Below are 20240 nucleotides of genomic sequence, written 5' to 3'. Positions count from 1 at the left end.
TTTAGGATTATTACGGTCATTTCAGGGCCGTGTGGCCCAATTATTAGTTACGTTAATGTTTGGGCTGGGATGCTTTCCAGCAGGGGCCTCAGTCAGTGCGGCTGCAGAGTTCATGTGCAGGGCTGGGCTGAAACAGTGAAACCCCCCCCCCCCCCCCGTTGACAAAACGGTCCGGGGGGTGGTGGGCCGGTCCGGACCAAAATGCCAGGGCTGAATTTTGGTCCCAGTCCGGCCCTGCTCTCAGCTTTCCAACTGCATCTCTCCTACACTGTCTCCCTCTCAGCTTTCCAACTGCATGTCTCTACTACACTGTCTCCCTCTTAGCTTTCTCCCACTATGGACGGTATGGATACTGAGTGGGAGACCTATGCAACGGGAGTGAGATGCTTGTTCTTCCTTTCAAACACTCTGGTACTCCAAAGCAAGGCACCTGTTGTATACCTGTTATATAAAAAAAAAACTCAGTGGATTTCCCCCCAATTGTGGATTGGGCATAACAGCTGAGAGCTATTATGTGTGGCTGCTGTGTTCATCTTATGTAACTATGCAAATAACAGAGACAGTGATATTTTCAACCTGCTCAAAATGTTGACATAATGAAAGTTCACCAGGATCATGCTTGTGGTTGTCTTGAGCTGTGTGGGTGCGTGTGTGCGTGTCCATTATTTCTCTTATAACAGATAGGGAGAGACAGGTGGAGAGGATGGACAATGGAACTAAGCGATGAAAACAGTAAACATAATTAGCCCATTCATGAACAGGATAATAATGTCATCTTGTCTATATGGATGCTGCTGTTGTTTAAGTCGTTAAAAGTGAGCTATCACTGTTCTGTGATGATCCATCATATTTGTGTGTAGTGTTGCTGTGATTCTCATGGTGTTCTCTGTTCATGTGGAGGAGGGGACTAGCCTGCAGGCGTGTGCCTAGAGGACGAGGCACACCTGCTCCAATCATCCTATGGAGTATTTAAACAGGCTGTTCAAAACGTTACTGTCTCTTTCTCCTACAGGGGGAACTTAGTTTGCTTTTGGTTCAGTTCTAACCTTATTTCTGCACATGCCACATGCACTACATTTTCACACATCCATACATGCACTACACTATACAACTGACTATACACAGCACATTCTAATATTTAAGTATATGTGAACAAGGCCGTATTTGTATCACATTTGACTTGCAATTATCTTGAGGTATTGCACACTCTATTTGTCCTTTAATAAATAATTCAATATCAAACTCACAACAATAAAATATCAATGCACAGTAAAGTGCTGGGTGCGTAATTATTGTGAGTTTCAGTCTGAATATTGTTTAGTTTGTCGACTACGCCACCTTTTTTATAGAGGAGGGTCCCCTTTAAATACAACTTTACTTCTACAGGCTTTCACAGGTTCGAGTTACTGGTAAGTTTCAATACTTTGGTTTTGAGAACACAACACTTTAGAAAATTCCCTTGAGAAACTGGACACGGATGCAAAATGTATCAAAAAGGTAAGTATATTTATTGGTCCCTAATACAGTGGCTTCTGTGCCTTAAAAACAATCAAAATAACACTATACTAATAAAACCTAACTAAAACACAACAAAGCAATTTACACAACTATAAAATGAATTATAAAGTTGTGCAAATTACGCAGGGCTTGGTCAACAGGTTTTCAAATAGCAGGGGTTTCTGTGCAACAATACTTCATAAGAAAAGTGCTGTGCCCATAAAGTGCTTTGAGATACTCAACACGTTTCGTTTCAGGGGGAAATGCTGCATGTCCATATATGGGGGTAGGTAGAAAGAGGGTTTTTAGGCCAGTCGTCTTTTCTTCTTCTCTCCTTCTGCAATGATAGAAACTATGACCAGTTCACTGTGCATTGGTAAAATACATGCGCGTTTTCACAGTTGGTGGTTATACAAGGATGAACGTTGCATGGATCGGTACTTACTGACAGGCCAGGCTTTTACACCTGGCGCTGAGTAGGTTGCGTATGCAACGTTTATCACCACTCTCCGTCTCAGCGCTCCTTTTATGGTCTGGTCTCGGTTCGTATGGTCCTCTGTTTATGGTCTGGTCTCGCTCTCTCTTCCTCCCCTTCGGTTCGATCGTTCCTCCCTCTTGGCTCATAGATAGGTACACCTCGGCTTCCAACTGCTTGGTGGCTGGTGTAACTCGCTCAAGTTCCCTCACTTTATTCCGGGGCTCTCATACAACCTCCTCCTCTGCTTCCTCTCTCCATCTGACCCTCCTTCTCTCTGGGCTCTGCTTCTCCTTTCAACTGTCCCGCCTCCTCTTTTATACCTGTCAAAGCCACACCTCTCTCTTCCTTCATTTGTCCGTGGTGACATAATGTCTGGGGACATTGGCCATGACCGTGGCCTTGGGCGGGTCCTCGTCACCACCTCTCTGCCACTGAATGTCTCTCAATGAGTGAACCAAGGGACCGGGGGAAAACAATTGTAACCCAATACAGTGCAAAACGGTTGTACAAAAATAATAAGATGGTGGTTAAATGAGCAAATAATTATACATTAAGCACCAATAAAAACATTTACAAAAGTTTTAAGAAACCCCCGTTTCACCTTTGTCACATATACATTTCCTTTAGTTTCAAATAAATACATTTTCAGTTAACCCAGTGTCGTCCCCCAATTTTGTCATGATTTGAGTCGGTTCATAAACACACAATTCTGAAAACGTGTATATTCACTGCCTGAATTGTCTGTCATCTGGCATGTCTGTCAGTTATGTTAAACAGTTACGGAACTCACTCAAGGTTTTGCGATCTTGGATCTTGTCAATCCGGAATTTGTGAAGCCTCCGGGCCTCCCCCTCCCCCTCAACACACCCAGAGACATACCTGATGCTCCAAGTTCACTACAGCATAGGCTACCTGTTGGTGACAACACATTTCATTTCCACTAATAACCAGTTTGTGAAGAGTCGACTCGTCAGAGATACACGGATCCCTGACAATAATAGACAGAAAAGTCGTGAACATGAGCAGGTAAGCGACCCACTCAAGTCCTTAACTACCGTATGTGACTTCAGCCATTGGAATGATAACCACTGGGCGTGCAGGCAATTATCTCTGTTGTGAATTTAAGGGAAACTGCTGTGGGAGTGTCTATAAGTTGGATTCCTGGACATGAAATGTTCATCTGCAATTTTCTGTAGTTGTCCCAGCAATATTAAATGTTTTGTCAGCGTAATTTTGGCGGTTTTAATTGTGCAAGTCAAGGTATTTGTGTAGTGGCAACTCACAATCAAAGTTATCTCAAGGCACTTTTCATGTAGAGTGTAGAGTACTCTTTATGAGATGGTGTACAACGTTAGACTAAGTAGGGATGTCCCTATCATACTTGTTCTGCAACATGTCTGTGATTTCAAGACAAAGCTGTATTATTAGTTTTTCTCTAAACTGCGACATCATGAGTTTGGTCAAAAAGTAGGAGAATTAAGTGGTCAACATTTAACCATGTTTAATGTTGGCATATTATATTTATAAATATATTTCCACATCCTCATACTGTAGCCTACTTTTCATCTCTCTCTCTCTCTCTCTTTTTATATACATTTTTAACTAAACTAAGTTTTATGAACTGTCTGAACCCGAAATGTGGCTTGTGTGTGAGAAAAGAAATCAGGCCTATTAACTTTAACATTTATGTAACAGCCTACTGTTTTGTTGTTTTTAGGGAGCCATGTATGAAGTGTGTATTGTATCTGTTAGTTTTATTATTCATTTTTTGCAGTTCAGGCATTACTGCCAGTCACGTTTTACGAAACAGCCAATGGCTTTTGGAAGAACACAAAACACCCACTTGCTGACAAAGAAGACAAAAGCAGAAAGAAATGACCTTCTGACCTTGTATAAAGTAGGTTAAAAGACAAGTTAAAGGTCTATGGGACCTCTGTTTTTGCATGTGTTGCAAATTAAACATGTTGCTGGTGAGAAGTCTGGAAAAACTAATTGTGGTGGCTGGGTATGTGGGTAATACTGATGGATAATAGCCAACTACTGACCGTCTTTTGAACCATCTGCCCTTCATTGCAAATTATACGATAGCATTTTTTGTTACTTTGTCGAATCCTTAGCTTACACAAACAGCAACAAAGTCTGTTGGGAGTTATTTAAGGATTGGAGACAGACTAACTTGTCTACCTAAAGCAGACCCTGCACGTATCTCATCGCAAGGCATGGGTAGCCAACAAGTGTCATACAGACAGCAGGTTGTTCATGTATTGCAGGGCCAGGACACAGCAGCCATTGGAAAGAAATGGGGCCTTTTCCTTATCCTGTGTTACCAATGATACTAATGAAGGCTCTGTTCCATTTAGAGTTGCACAGTGATTCTCAAATGTTTTAATTTCAAGGACCCTTGTAACTCAGAGTGCACCCCCCATAACTTCTGAGAGTGTACAAATGGAACCAAATGGACCCTTGCGGGTCCATTTCGTTCCATTTGTGCGCTCTCAGAATTACACACCCGTAAGGGACCATTTGGAACTCCCGCAAGGAACCATGAGGGTCCCCTGGACCCCAATTTGAGACCCACTGGTGTAGCAGAGTCTTTCCAGTGAGCCAACATGCACAATATCAGCACCCTCTGTTTGACTCTGTGATCAGAATGGAACAGAGCCTTCATTAGTATCATTGGTAACACCCTAGGCCCCATTACAAACCTCTCACTCCGCTACAGCTCTGAGATGAGTTCCACTGCGAGCTCTACCGGAAACGGTGGAACGGCCGCAAAGGGTCCGTGGATAACCTTTTTCGCCACATCGTATCCAAAATCTAATGATAGTTTCCAAACTTTACAGATGTTTGAGGATGTTCCGGAACCCTAACTTTTTGGTCAGGCACGAAACAACCGCTTAAATCTCTTATTTAGTCAGCCTGTGGCCATGTTTTCCCATTGTAGCCGAACCGGGAGCAGTACTGGCACCTGACGTAGGGGTTTTTTTCGGGTTGAAAGGGAATACTTGGCCATAGGCTGACTAAATAAGCGATTTAAGCGGTTGTTTCGTGCCGGACCAGAAAGTTAGGGTTCCGGAACATCCTCAAACATCTGTACAGTTTGGAAACTACCATTAGTTTTTGGATACGATGTGGCGAAAAAGGTAATCCACAGACCCTTTGCGGCCGTTCCACCGATTCCGGTTGGACAAAGCAAAACAAGCACATTTTTCTTTTTATGTTTCTGAGCCAAAACAAACATGGAAACATATTACTGACAGGAACATTCTGATTTTGGGTTGATGGTTTGATTGCTGCAGAGCTAAAGTAGCGTATATTTCCTTTTTTTATTTTGTATGATAATCATAAGCTGTATTTAGCTTTTTATTTTAAACCTTTACTTTACATTTATTCAGAGTGAAATTCAGGTTCTCAGGAAAGTCTTCGATTATCAATTAATCTATGATCGTTTGATAATTAATGGAATTCCTTAAAATTTGCATCCGTATACCTGCTGTGCATTGCTGACTTTGCACAGTGTCAGTACATCATACTGTACATTGTGCAAGGCAACTAGATATATCATAATACAACACAGACACAGTTGACGATAGACCACACTTTTAACCCATTACTGACCATGTCATTTTATATTTTAGCTATATATTGTATATGTAGCAACATAAGTTTTTCTGAAAACTCTTTGGATTTAGTCACAGCGTGTCACTGCAAGCTTGTACATCTGTTATTTTTGAACATCTTAGAAAAAAAGAGTTTAAAATGTTTTAATAATTTAGATGCCCCTGGCACAAAACATTTTCAGATGGGGGGTCCATGGCCAAATACATTTCATTTTGAGGGTCCTTGGCATGAAAAAGTTTGAGAACTACTGATTTAGAAGGCATATGTAGAATCGGGCTCAGGTCTTAATGGGTTAACTCAACTGTGTGTTCATGTTAATAAGGGGCCTATAGAAGTTTGGACTAGTAGAGAGAGCAAAGTTCAGAAGTTATGTTATGTTGCTGACACAGAGACGGAGACAGGAATGCTTAATGTAAATCTAGAAATGTAGATAAAACTTTACGACTCGTAGACGTTTATGTGTAAAATATGTTTTGTGAATACTGCAGGTTTGAGTTTTGTGTTGAAAAAGTAAAGACAGAAGGGACACGGTGGCGCAGTCGGTAGCGCTGTCGCCTCACAGCTAGAAGGTCCTGGGTTCGATTCCTGCCGGGGACGCTGTGGGCACTGGGGGCGTGTCTTCTCCTCCGCGTCATCAGCGCCCATACCCTAGGTGGGGTTGGCGAAAGGGCCTACTCTGTGTGGAGTTTGCATGTTCTCCCCGTGTCTCCTAGGGTAGTTAATACCCTCACAAAAACATGTAGTAATCCTGGTCACTATACCGCCTCCCCCATGACAGCCGGGGCGCCTGATGGAGGGGAAGGGAACTGGTTGGAATAACGTGTTCCTTCCACGCGCTACGTCCAACCAGGGAAACTCCCCCCTGTCAGGTGACAAGAAGGTCAGTTGGCTCTCATGCCTGAAGGAAGCATGAGCTCGGCCCTGGCCTCCCTACTGTGGGGTGACAGGTGTAATACTGGTGTAGGGCTGGTGTAGTGCCCAGGATCACTTAGGAAATTGGCACCGGGTGAAAAAAAATGGGTTACAAAAATCGCGGGATAAAAATTAAAATAAAAATAAATAAAAAAAGTAAAGACAGCACGTATCATCCAAACATCATCAAGACACAAAACCATCCACTCCAGTCCTCAACTCTGTATTCTGGTTCTGTCACTTCCGCCTTCCAAGATCTTTCTTGTATCATCTGAATGTTATGTGTCCACTCACTGTCTCTGATCCTTTAACCCCTAATTACACCTGATTGTGTTGCTAATCTAGGATCTGAACTAGCCTACTAGTAGTAGTAGTACTACAGTTGGACTTGGTTTGAAGTCTCTCTATAAGAGAACATCAAGTAAAAGCCTAAAATGTCAAAATAATCAAAAGTAGGAATCTTTTGTGTACTTCCATTACGTTTGATAAAATTCAAAGTGATGCTTGTAAAAACAAAAAACATAGTTAGCCTACTGTTCTCACTATAGTGTTTAGACATAGAATTCATTTTATATCATTCTAAAATGAAAAAAGCAATAGAGGATTTTATTGTCCTGTTCTTTTAAACTGTTCTGTAGTGCAGGGAGTTGTGACTTATGGCTCTAGTTTCATGTAACCTCATTAGATAACCATAATAACCATTATCAACTGTATATGATGTTTAATGGTATAATGTACAGATAATGTACATTGTTATTATGTACAGATAATGTACATTATTATGTACAGTACATACATACCTATGAATGGAGTTTGTACGAAAAATAATTTCACCCCCCTGTTTAAACCTGTGATGTGACAATAAAGCTGATCATGTTTATGGGATGGGGAAGTCCGAGGAACACCTTCCCCACCTCTTTCTTCTCTCTATCTCACTCCTCAGCCTCTCTTACTAGCATCCTTCTCATCTCCTTTTCTCTCTCTTCACTACTCTCTCCTCTCCACCCTGGATCTCCTTTGCTCTCTTCCTCTCCTAAAAGTGAGTAACTGTAATTTACATATTATATATATAAATGTGCAGTCAACTATAGTCATTATTAATTAATTAATTAATTACTTAACAGTACTAATGAATAATTAATTTGCGTTAGTTTGACGTCTCTTATTTATAGGCTACTTGAGAAAAGAGCATGGATGTTTACTGATGTCACACAGTAAAGTGATTAACTTACATTACATGGTAACATTGTTGGCTAACATCACACAGTAACATCATCACTGACTAATAGCACACAGTGATGTCACTAACTAATGTCATACAGTAACATCATTGACTAACTTCACAGCACAGGGTAACGTAACAGATTAATATCATTGACTAACGTTGCACGGTAACATAATTGAATAACATTACACAGTAACGTCTCTGGCTGAACTGTATACTGTGCATACCGTATAAGTCTTACCAACTTTCTGCACTCATATGTTCTGTATCTTTTTATTTAGTGGTTTCATCTCAGTGTATTCATCCTATCATTTCTTTATTTTTATATTTTTTTAAATGTGTGTTTTCATCTCTAGCCATCCCTTGCTCTTCCCAGGAATCAATAAGGCTATCTTATCTAAACAAGATAGTAATGTAGGGTCAACAGTCAACACTCCAATTTTACCAGACCAGCTTCTGTTGGCTTTATCGATCTGGGCAAACGCTTTGACATAGAGTCTCGAACAGGCTGGAGTGAGAGATGGATCAGGGAACGTCAGGAGGAAATAGAGAATTAAAGCCTTGAAGACGTGTCGAAATATTGAACAATGAATGGAATTAAGTTACGGTAACTTTAACTTAATTATTTTCAAAATGTATGTCATCTTCATCTTTGTGTGGTGATGTGGAGTTTTTGACACTCAGCATCTCTTCTCCACTCAAACTGTCACATGTAGACCTTATGATAATGTTGTACTCTTGTAAATATGTGCATTCTGGTGTTTTATCTGTTTTGCTGTGGAGACAGAAAATAATATTTGGGGAGAGCAAGAGTAGATGGAGTGAGAGAAAGGTAGGGAAAATGAATCCGGCAGAGGTTTAGTGCTTTGTTCAAGTGCAGTTACGTCAAGTTTTCACTCAAGCCACTCCAGTGTAGTTAAGAATATTTTTGTATCACTTCTGTAAACATGATGTAAAATGACATTCATCAAGAAATTTGTGGGTGTTAGTTAAATGTAAATTTAAAAAAAAACATTAAAAAAGTAAATATTTTGTCCTTGTGTGTGTATTTTGTGTGCCCAGGTGTCTGATCCCTAAAGGTGATGTGCTGAGCTTCATCGAGAAGTGTATGGTTGCCGTGGGAACCAAGCCTCAACACGCCTGCGCATTGGCAGAGGTTCTCGTAGAGGGAGATATTAGAGGACACTACAGCCATGGACTCAACAGGATGGGTTAGGGCACGCACGCATGCACGCACGCACGCCCGCACAGGTTGACCTTGACTCATGTTGACCATAGCTGACAGGAACTTTCTGTCAGGTCAATTTACAATTTAGGGGGAGACTTATCCAAGAGCGTCTTCAAAAGACAAACACTCCACTCATGGACTAAACAGGAGTGCACGCACACACAATACCATGCAATTTCCCTTATTGGTCATTGGTCAACCTGTACTTTACGCATCCAAAAATACACAGGATTCACGCTGGGTTGTTTTGAAAGAATTACACAGCAGCTACTCGTTGGAAGGCACTTTTGGAGTCATGGAGAAGCATGTGTTTGTTTGATAATAATAATTAAAAGAACAAACAGTGTCTCTTCTTTTTTTCCTTTATCCATTTTCTTCTTTCTTTTCTTTTTTGTAAAATCTACATTTGTAGATTTTTGTAGAGTCAATCCTTTTCAAGATATGCCTATTATTATATGCCTATTATGGTGAAGTGAGAGGGAGCCAAAGTTTCAAGTGGGAGGGAAAAGGGTATAGGGAAATGTCTTGTTTTGACAATATAAAAACTCTGACAGTTCACATAATAAAAACATCCGCTGTACAGTTTTATAGCAGCCTGCATGCTCGGAATTGTAACGACAGTACTGTGTGTTGTTGTAGACATGTATGTGAAAGACATCGAGACGCAGATCTGTGAGAAGGAGGGGGAGCCGGTGATTGAGAAGGAGACGGTTGCCACGGCGCTCGTGGATGGCAGGAACCTGCTGGGACCAGTGGTTGGGAACTTCTGCATGGACCTGGCCATCAATAAGGCTAAGGAGGTGGGCATCGGCTGGGTGGTTGCACATGGTCAGTAACTCTTAGCATGAACCTTTTGTGGTTTATCGCTGTCTAAAATAGGTTGGGGACCCAGTTTTATGGGTCGTGAGTAAAAATCCCCTTTTCCGTTTCCTACATTTGTTTTTATTATTTCAAAATATTTTCAAAACATAAAGAAATCACACGTTTTCATTAATGAAAAAAAAAATCAAATCTTTCGAAAGACAAAGAAACAACACATCAAATTGTGAGGCGTTGTGAGCTTGTACTTCGGCTATTTTCATAAGTTTGGGACATCATATTTTTCTTTCGGGTCTCGAGCTAGTTTGGGGACCACTGATTTAGACCATAAAAGGACAGTAATATGAAATAACAAAGCATCATATCCCACATCGTAACTGTTGGGCGGAAACCTTGTATGTCCAAAAAGTGTTACTTGTCAGGAAATGGAAAAAATAACCTATACATGCTCTTGTTAATACACTGAATTGGTTAAATCTCTACCGTCCTAGTTACTGTAACTGACACTCTTCATCCAGTGAAATGGACCTGTTAGGGTCCATTTGGTATCTACCTGCCTGTCTGTCTGTCTTCCTCATTCTGTCGGACCGTAACCTTTGCTGCCAGTTCCCACCTGATGTTGTGTGGTAGTCCAGACTGCTCCAGGCCGTACTGGATAACTGCTAACTTGCATAACGTCTTCAGGCTAGGACTTAAGTCTAAGATGGACAGGTGCTGTCCATCATAACAAGTGCTGTATCCTCCATAGAGGATGATACGATCTCCCACCATGCAACAGCACGTATTAGTCATCCTAAATGGTCCATTCCCCTTCGGCTCAACCTTTTTCCAGGAAAACGTCTTTGGATTGAATTTCCACAGATCATTGAAGATCAGTTCTAGATTATTGTTGCAACCAAATATGTAGAGTTCTCCATTGTAGGCAAAGGCGGATTGAGAACAGAGTCTGACAGGATGAAGCTGTGGAGAAGGCGTCCTCAGCCAGCAGTTGGTGTTTGTGTCAAACACACTGAGGTTGTAGTCGTAGTCCCCAATTACAAACATCTTTGTCCCAATGATGGTGGCTGAGTGTTGTGAAACAGGCAGTGGAGTGCCTATGGTGTTAATTAAATACCAGACCATTGTGGTGGTGTCCAACTTGTGCATGTCATAAATGTATCCAGTCTGATCTGGTCCCCCATAGATATACATGACCTTCCCCAAGACACTGGCTGAGTGGCACCTCCTCGGCTCTGGAACAGTCCCGGAAACCTTGGGCTTGAACCATCTGTGGGCGTCAACATCAAATGCAAAAAGCATGTTCGGGTTGTCCTCACTGAATGTACCCCAGCCGCGAAGCCGTAATAACTCAAAATTCACTTTTCCCCCCCAGATGTATATGATATGTTCTATCAGCACAGCTGTGTACCAAAAGCAAAACGGGGGGAGACATTCTTCTCCTCCAGGCATCACTGTGGGAATCTTCATCCATCGCAAAGACACTGTGTTGAAGACGTGCACATCAATCTGATCACTTCTCCTGTGTCCTTCAAAGGAGTACACATGATGTCCCACTGTTACAGAAGAATGGTAGAATCTCTTTGGACATTCTTTAAGATTGACTGTCCATAACAACATTGCGAAATGTTACAAAATCTGCTCTGTTAAGTATTGTACATATACCACTTATGGTACAGCAGCACAAACATCACACACAGCTTGGCCAATCCATGAAGCCGATGGGTTGGTTTGGCCAATTAGGGAAGCAGATGCTCTCCCTCATTAGACGAATTGATCACCATGGTACCCTATGGTCTGTACCCTTGGAATTTTGTCCCGGGCATAACCTGGACAACGTCTGTCCGACCGTTCGGTCTCAAATGGGTGAGGTTGAGATAGTTTGGACATGTGAAAAGGATGGATGAGGGATACATTGGGAGAAGGATGCTGAAGATGGAGCTGCCATGTAAGAGAAGAGGAAGGCCAAAGAGCAGGTTTATGAATGCGGTGAGAGACGACATGCTGGTGGCACGGGTCACAGAGGAAGACGTAGAAAACGTAACCAAATGGAAACATGATCTGGAGATCCGCTGTGGCGACCTGAAAGGAATTAGCAGAAGGAAGAAGAAGCAGTATAAATGGAATGACTTGCATCGTTCCTGACATACATGTCCCCAAATAGGCAGGCGCCGTCCTGCTATAAAGGCCACAGACAACCTGGCACAGTAATTATAGGCAAAAACTTTCAAACATTTGTAATCATTTTGTGATCAGCTTTTTTCACACCTAAAATAGTTCATTTACATGATACATCACTAATTCAATTTGATTACTAAAATTATTTTGTTGGCAAATTAATAATTTCACCCCTTGTGTAAAACATCAACAATTAAAACAAATGGAACGAAAGGGCTATCAAAAGAACAAGCACGTAATCTGTGATAAACTATAACCAGCTCTCGGTTTGCACATTTTGGACAGACAGACCGATACTAGCTGCAGAGTGGCAGCTAAAAATCATATTCACCAACATGAAACTATTAGACTGTATTTTATTTCTTACAAATACATCATCATACTAATAAGCCACCAAGTCTCTGTCCGAGAAAAAAGTTTCTTATAAATAGCTAAATACATATATCTGTATTTATTGTCACTTATTATTCATCTATTTACTAATTTAACTCTCTCTGTAGGTTCCAATCATTATGGTATTGCTGGATACTACTCCATGCAGGCCCTGAAAGAGAACATGATTGTAAGTGGAACTGTTTCTCTTCTATTGGTTTAGTATGATACTGGTTTCATTAATATACCATTTAACTGGAATGGTAGGAATGCTCTACAACAGCGTCAGGTATATAGGCTACATTGGGGCAAAGGGGTAAAATCAAAGGGATGGAGCAAAAACGGTCTTAAATTAAGTAATTTAAACTTTCAGAGACAAGATACGCAAAAACACAAAAATAACAAAATAAGCAGCCACCAAATATTTTAAAATACCTTTACATTTTTTGACAAAGGGGGCTAAAGTATCTTCTGTTAAATGTCCTATACTGGTCTACACATACTAACAGGGTTAAAATCTCATGAACCCCTTTGCTGACTTTAGCCTCCCTCTAGTGATAATTCTGAGTATTACAATTGGTATTATACTCAACAGCAAAATGGTGAGATGAATACCTGTACTCTACACTCTAGGTGGATAGATTTAGGTGTAAATCTAACATTAATAACTTACTCTTAGTGGTACAAATATTAGTTTACCAGTGTTGTGTCCATGACAGGGGATGTCTTACACCAACACCTCTCCACTGGTGGTTCCAACACGGGCTAAAGAGGTGAGATTACAATTTACTGTCATTGGTCTTACTGGAATGTGTTTTAATGTCTTTCATTGTCACTTATTTGTTTTTGTTTATTTAGAGGAGAGATAGTAGAGAGGCAGTGTCTTGGGACTTTATACAACGCCAAATAAAAGTCCTAGTTATGATAATATGGATATTTCTTCTACAAACAACACATGGACTCATGTGAATGGAGTCTGTGAATATACAACCACGCTTGCGACACACACGAGTCACGAGCGCACGCACGCACGAGCGCACACACACACACACACTCACACTCACACTCACACTCACACTCACACTCACACTCACACTCACTCACACTCACACTCACACTCACACTCACACTCATACACACACAAACTCTGGCCTTATACCCTTGAGCATATCTTATTTGTTAAACCCCCCTTTGCAAACACACGTGTCCTGTCCTCTCAGTGCACCCTGGGAACCAACCCTATCAGCGTGGCAGCACCCGCCAAAGATGGAGACAGTTTTGTGCTGGACATGGCAACTTCTGCAGTCGCTCTGGGAAAGGTAGGTTAGTAAAATGGCAGTTTTAGTAGCTAACATGGCTGCCTCAGAGCCAGAAATAAAGGCTTTCATTTTGTTGTTGTCGGCTGGAAACCTTGTACTGTATGTCCAAAACTCCTTTATTATTAAATAGCAGATCTACAAGCACAAGATCGGCTATTTTCTCTCTTGTGTAAACACGATTGTATGATGAACTAGGCCAGGGCATTCATTTGAAGAAGAAAAAAACCCAAAACATAAAAAGTTGAAATATGGAGATACAAGGTTTCTGGTATCTAGTTGGAATGTTCCTTGCTTATAATTGTTGTGCTGAATCTTTAAGGATCTTTAACAACCAGTCCTATTAAGCAATCTGTTTTTCTTTGTTGGTATCAAGAAAAACAGATTTTTTTTTTGTTATAATAAATACATTTGTGCAATTTGTATGATGCACAATAAATACAAAAATAGCAAAATACAACATTTACAATTCAGATGCGTGTGTAGGTAGAGCTCCATCACCGTCGTGGTGATGACATCCCAGAGGGTTGGGGGTGTGACGCCCAGGGCCAGACGGTGACTGATCCCAGTAAGGTGTTGAGCGGTGGAGGACTGGTTCCCATTGGGGGCACTGAAGACACAGGTTTGAAAAAACGAATCATACATTCTGTCAGTGAAGAGCCCCAAATGCAGCACCCGTGCTGGTCTGGGGTCAAATCATACCACCATATTCTCCCAGACACTTGTCTGTCTCCTGTCTGTCTCTCCTACACTGTCTCCCTCTCAGCTTTCCTACTGTCTGTCTCTCCTACACTGTTTCCCTCTCAGCCTCCCTACTGTCTGACTCTCCTACACAGTCTCCATCTCAGTTTTCAGAATGTCTGTCTGTCCACTGTCTCCCTCTCAGCTTTCATACAGTATAGGAAAGCATTAAACACATAATGACTGTCTGTCTGTCTGTCTGTCTGTAGGTGGTTACAAGGGTTATGGTTTGGGGATGATGGTGGAGGTGTTCTGCGGTATTCTTGCTGGAGCTGACTATAGTCGACATATTCGCACCTGGAAGGTCACCAACAAAGTCGCCAACCTGGTAGGGTCTTTACTTATAATGGAACAATGTAGCCTACAATACTGAACTTTTTTTAAAGGACAGGTATTTTAATATTGTAATTAATTTTAATGTTATCACTTTCATCACATGAATTGATACAAGGTACAATAAATAGACAAATACCATAAGATGCAAAGATAATCTATTATCTATTATCATATAATTTACATTTGATAATAGATTTATCAAAAGTGTTCTGATTAATTGCAAGTTTCCAATGTTCACAGACTAACCTACTGTATTTACATTGTCGGTGGAGCTGTCGGTTATTGTGTGTGTGGTTAACCACATGAACCCTATACTGTACTTATTAGTTATTAGTTGACTGGATTACCAAGGGCTCCATTCTACACCCCCTCCTATAAGGTCGCAATGTGTCATGTTGCTACATGTTGTGAGGTATTTTTGCCAAATGTTCACCCCAGAACTGTGATGTAGCCTAACATCTCTCTGTCCTTCGTGTTTTAGGGTCAGTGTTTTGTGGCCATCAACCCAGAGAACTTTGCTCCGGGCTTCAATGACAGGATGACAGACCTGCTCTCCATCCACAGACAGCTGGACCCTGTGAGTAGCTAGGCACATGACTCTCTTATTTCAGTCTGTAGACTGGTTGTGTGATCTAATCCACAGACCGGGATACATCTTCAACGTGCCCTTGACAAAGTCTTCTCAATTCCAACTGCTCTAGTGGAGCAGCTCAGTGACCAACTGTAGACGACTGTGGTTGAATTGTGAGCCCATGTATTGTAAGAAAGGCAGGTGTAGGATTTATTTAACCAGGAAAACCCCATTGAGACCATCATATACAGTACAAATAATCATATTAAATAATCATAATGATATTCATCATCAGTCAAATAATGTAATAAATAATAATAATACTAATCTAATCTGTCAAAAGATCCGACAAAACATAGTACATTTAACATAACTGATAATGATTTTGGTAACATTATTTAAAACATAAACAGGCCTTAACTTCAAAATATAATATGTGTTAGGCATCCAATTTGAAGGTTTCTCCAAGGAGCACAACAACTAAATACAGTTTGCCCAGCTCTGTCTTTAGTCAAGGGACCTCAAGAACCAACCAATCCTGAGATCTTGTCTGGCATCGAATAGAACGCCATGTAATTAGAGATGTCAGGTAACTAGAGTGTAGAGTGTTTAGATTTGTTTCATAAATATACAGGAGCCAGTGCTGTGATCTGTTTCAAGGTGGTGGGGGCAGCATGCCTGTAGAGCAGGGGTCTTCAACAGGGGGTCCGGGACCCCTAGGGGGTCCTTACTGCTTCAGGGGGGGCCGCCAAATCTTTGTGTGATAGGGACTTCATTTTTTTATTTTTACATTAACCACTTTAACCCTGCAATTTGAAAGATGACTTTTCATCAATACATATTCCAAGGTATTTCTAGAAGGGCACTCTCTCAATTTCAAATGTTTTAATCAATCTCTCCTTTGCTACATTTAAGGAAAGTTTAAGTTCCAATAGTGAATGCTGGATCGAATTAAAAGCTGTCCGAAGAGCACATTAAGCTCCTTTCAATGAAGGGGCAGATGTATAGCACTGTATCAGATATGCACCTTGCTGCCAAGAAGATATGGTAGTCTATATAAACCTATGAGTAAATGTCCTCAATTCTAGCCCTGTAGTACACCTTTAGCGACCTCCAGAAGAGTGGATTGAACCAAGTCAGCAACAATACATTGGGTTCTATCTGATTGGTTTAATTAGTTAAATGTCTGAAAGTACACATTAACACGAATCCAACATATTAATAGGAAAGATCATGTGTGAACAAACAAAGCATTAATTTACACATCACTGATGACAGTGTTGTCAAACTATTTTATACAATATATGTAGTGGGGGTCCCTGCTTCACTCTCTCTCAGCTAAGCGGTCTTTGGCCTGTAAGACCCTTGCTTTATATATAATCATAAAACCAAAGAATCCCTCTTTGTTGATGTGACCATGTCTGTCCCTCTACCTGTCTGTCTGTCTGTCTGTCTGTCTGTCAGGCTGACCCTGGTTCTCCTGTGTTAGCTGCCGGCGACCCAGAGAGAAAGAACATGGAGAAGTGTGAGGAGATGGGAGGGATTCCCTATCACCTCAGCGTAGTCAACTTCATGGTAAAGAAAAGCTATAGGACCAGATTGTTAGTCTGACTCTGAATGTAAACCACTTGTATTTTAAGAATGTAAATGGAAACATGCATCAAATGAACTGTCAAAAGTGCAGAGAATGAGCCAGGAAGCAGTTGGCATGGAGTGGAGAGTCTACAATGGGAGTTAAAAAACGTCACTGTTTATGTTTATGTTTCGCAAACGGCACTAACTGAACATTTTCCTTTGTCTTTCCGTTAGAACAACTGCGCCAAAAGAATCGGTGTCACCCAGCTCCTTCCATGTGATAAAGTCATCTAGCTGGACCAACCAACCAAGCAATCAGACAGCCTGCCTTCAAGGTTCAGCACCATGATCTGGAAGCAGAACCTGCATTCTGAGCAGTCTGTTGGCCAAATTCAGGAAAGTTACTGGGCCACAGTGATTATGGCTACTCACTAACCACAGTTACAGACATACTGGCAGTCACTATTGTCTGACACATAACATTTAGTGTTTTGAATTAACAAAAATGTGAAATCAAAGCCAAGATTCGCATTTTTATGGATTTTAATTGTACGTTATGTTCTAATCTAAGCAATACAATGCGAAGATCATTGTATTGTACTATGAAAGACAAAAGCTTATTGTTTTATCTCTAATAAATTATATTTACTTATATGTAGTCGTGTTTTTGTGATAGTTGAATGACCGTTCCCATTGTTTTTGTCTTCCTCTAAATGTTGAAGGAGTCTTGTTTTCTTAACTAGTATTAAATTCACATCACAAAACAGTGCCTTCACACATAGAATGTGTTTTTTTTAATAGAGAAAATTATCGAAAATTATCTCTCTCGCACGCACGCACGCACGCACGCACGCACGCACGCACGCACGCACGCACGCACGCACGCACGCACGCACGCACGCACGCACGCACGCACGCACGCACGCACGCACACACACACACACACACACACACACACACACACACACACACACACACACACACACACACACACACACACACAAAAACAGTAATGCACTTTCACCAGTAGATGGCGATATGAGATTACAGTAACACTATTGAGAATACATTATTTCATTTTTTTAAGACAGAGAAGGCACAGCTTTATTCTTAAAAATAATATAGCAAGAATTTGATTACTTGTCATGTACAACCACACTGGAGACCAGAAAATCTTGTCTCCAATAGGTTAGACTATTGTAATGGTCTTCTCTCGGGTCTCCCCCCCAAATAAAATCACAACTACAGCTCATGTCTAGAATCAGAATCACATTCAGATTAATATCTAACCTCTTGAAGACAAGATTTGGTGGTCTGGATGGACATTTTTCAAATAATCAAATTCTTGCTAGAACTAAGAAAGAAAACTGAACACATCAGATCAATTATCATTTAGGGTCAAAATGCTCTGACGTGGTGAGGCAACATTTAGCCTAGTTATTATGTCACACATAGTTGGAACAAACTACGATCTAAGGCTTGCCCTAACTATGACTAGCCTACTTTTAAAAACAGGGCAGGCTGGAAACGTTTATGCTTTCTATTTGAAACCTGTTAAAAAAAATTAAATCTCATTTATTATTTCTGTAATTCTATGCTTTAAAATGTCCGTTCTATCTTTAGAATTATTGTCATGCCTTTTGAATTGCCACTGTGTATTGAATGTGCTATATGATAAACCTGCCTTGCCTTACAGTGGCAATAAATGTTGAAGACATAAGTCAATACAAGAATAAAGTAATAAATGTACAAACCAAGCTCCAAAAATAAACCTCAGACACTCAGTAACAGTACAATAGCATAGAGACGGTAGCCGTATAGAATATATGGATGTACATAGCGACAACCTGCCTGTGTAAATGTATGAAAAAAGTCGAGACCAAAAATACAATTATAATATGTGCAGTGTAGTCTACTGGAAGATATGTGGACCAATTGAGAGAGAGGCACAGGAACTTGATAAAGACATGACAAGGACAAACTCAGAGAGAGAACGAGACAAGGACAAACAGAACCCAACTCATAACCTGTTGCTGTTCCAGGTGCTGCCCTCGGGTAGGAGATATGGTGCCTCTCTATTCAAGAAGGCAAAGGGCAGTGCCAGTTTCATCCCCTCTGCCATTAGGCTCCTTAATAAACAACCCCCCCCCCCCCCCCCACCCCCACTTTTTACTTTTTACACACACACACACACACACACACACACACACACGCACACACGCAAAAAGGCAGGCGCCATGGATGAGCTGGACTGTGTGTAGCTTCCATGGACTTACATACATGCACACACACATGAAATCATACACCAACACATTATGGGCGTTCCACAAGTGTGGAGAGGACATTGCTTTCTTTTAAAGACCCTTTTAAATTTAGAATTTTACCTTTTATAGAATTGAAGTAGCCTACTTTGCTGGGTGTTTTAATTGTGGTGTATATTTATATATTGTCTTGTCTTGAATGTATGCATTGACCCGAGCAAAACGATTTTCCCTTGTGGATAATAAAGACATCTAATCTAATCTAATCTAATCAAATCAAACTCAGGAACTGTACAGTGACATAGTAGAAATGTCCAAGGGGACAGAGGCAGTGACAGATGCCCCCTAATCTCACTTGCCAGAAGTTCTGGCGCTGGGCCGGGGATCCCTGGATGTGTCGTTAGCACTCCAGCGACCACACACAAAAGATAGAAAATCAACAAATCAATGGGTTTTTAAATCCCACCAGGGGTAGGGAGGGGGTCTGGACTGAACCAGCGTTAGTTGTGGTATCTGGTGGTCTGGGTGTGAATGGGTATAGGTGGGTATTAGGGCCAAGAGCGAGGGGCCAAGTGAGTGTGTGTGATGATGACTGACTCTATGGATTAAGGGGCCAACTCGAAGCACTTGCAGTAGCTGGGGTCGTGTGTGTGTGTGTGTGTGTGTGTGTGTGTGTGTGTGTGTGTGTGTGTGTGTGCGTGTGTATGGGGGGTTAATCTGTCCAGGCATTGGCTTGATGCCCATGTGTGTGTGTTTGAGGGTCCTCCTGGTTCAGAGAGCACGGGTTGTCTGGGATTAATATAATCCCAATCTAACAGATGTTTTCTATTGTTTCACTGAGAAGGGTTGGTCTTTACAAATCTATCAATCTATCTATCCCCCCCCCAAAAAATGGGGATAGACGATATAAAAGTTATTTTTGTTATCATCTTTATTTGTATAGCACCTTTTTCTAAAACAGTTAGTAAAACAGACAATAGCATACATTTTCTTTGTATCTACCCATCTGTCTGTCTGTCAATACAGTTGTCTGTCTGTCTGTCTGTTCGTCCGGCTGTCAGTGAGTCAGTCTATGGTCATTGGTCAGCATATAAGTATGTAAATACATGGCCT

General features: G+C 41.1%; 1 protein-coding gene across 2 annotated transcripts; it reads left to right on the top strand.

Moving 5' to 3' along the window:
• Window positions 1-2886: 2886 nt before the first annotated feature.
• On the top strand, window positions 2887-17333 carry LOC308091416 (putative oxidoreductase YjmC). Of its 2 annotated transcripts, XM_080437031.1 has the most exons (12): window positions 2926-3001; window positions 8110-8340; window positions 8796-8944; window positions 9601-9789; window positions 12456-12517; window positions 13047-13100; window positions 13548-13650; window positions 14134-14265; window positions 14594-14712; window positions 15202-15297; window positions 16756-16866; window positions 17101-17333. In XM_080437031.1, the coding sequence occupies exons 2-12, from the start codon at window positions 8321-8323 to the stop codon at window positions 17158-17160; spliced, it is 1095 nt and encodes a 364-aa protein (XP_080293157.1). In that variant the 5' UTR covers window positions 2926-3001; window positions 8110-8320; the 3' UTR covers window positions 17161-17333. The 2 variants fall into 2 exon arrangements, with proteins under 2 accessions (XP_080293158.1, XP_080293157.1); XM_080437032.1 differs by lacking the exon at window positions 8110-8340 and having other exon boundaries at window positions 2887-3001.
• The last annotated feature ends 2907 nt before the right edge of the window (window positions 17334-20240 follow it).

Source organism: Gymnoscopelus braueri, assembly GCF_963280865.1.
Source record: "Gymnoscopelus braueri genome assembly, chromosome: 9".
NCBI classification, from domain to species: Eukaryota; Metazoa; Chordata; class Actinopteri; order Myctophiformes; family Myctophidae; genus Gymnoscopelus; species Gymnoscopelus braueri.
This window is presented reverse-complemented; position numbering and strand designations above follow the sequence as displayed.

Coding starts and splice junctions, on each gene's coding strand:
- LOC308091416 (XM_080437031.1), top strand. CDS start 8,321: ATGAATGGAATTAAGTTACG. Junction 14,713..15,201: donor CCAACAAAGTCGCCAACCTG/GTAGGGTCTTTA, acceptor TTCGTGTTTTAG/GGTCAGTGTTTTGTGGCCAT. Junction 15,298..16,755: donor TCCACAGACAGCTGGACCCT/GTGAGTAGCTAG, acceptor TCTGTCTGTCAG/GCTGACCCTGGTTCTCCTGT.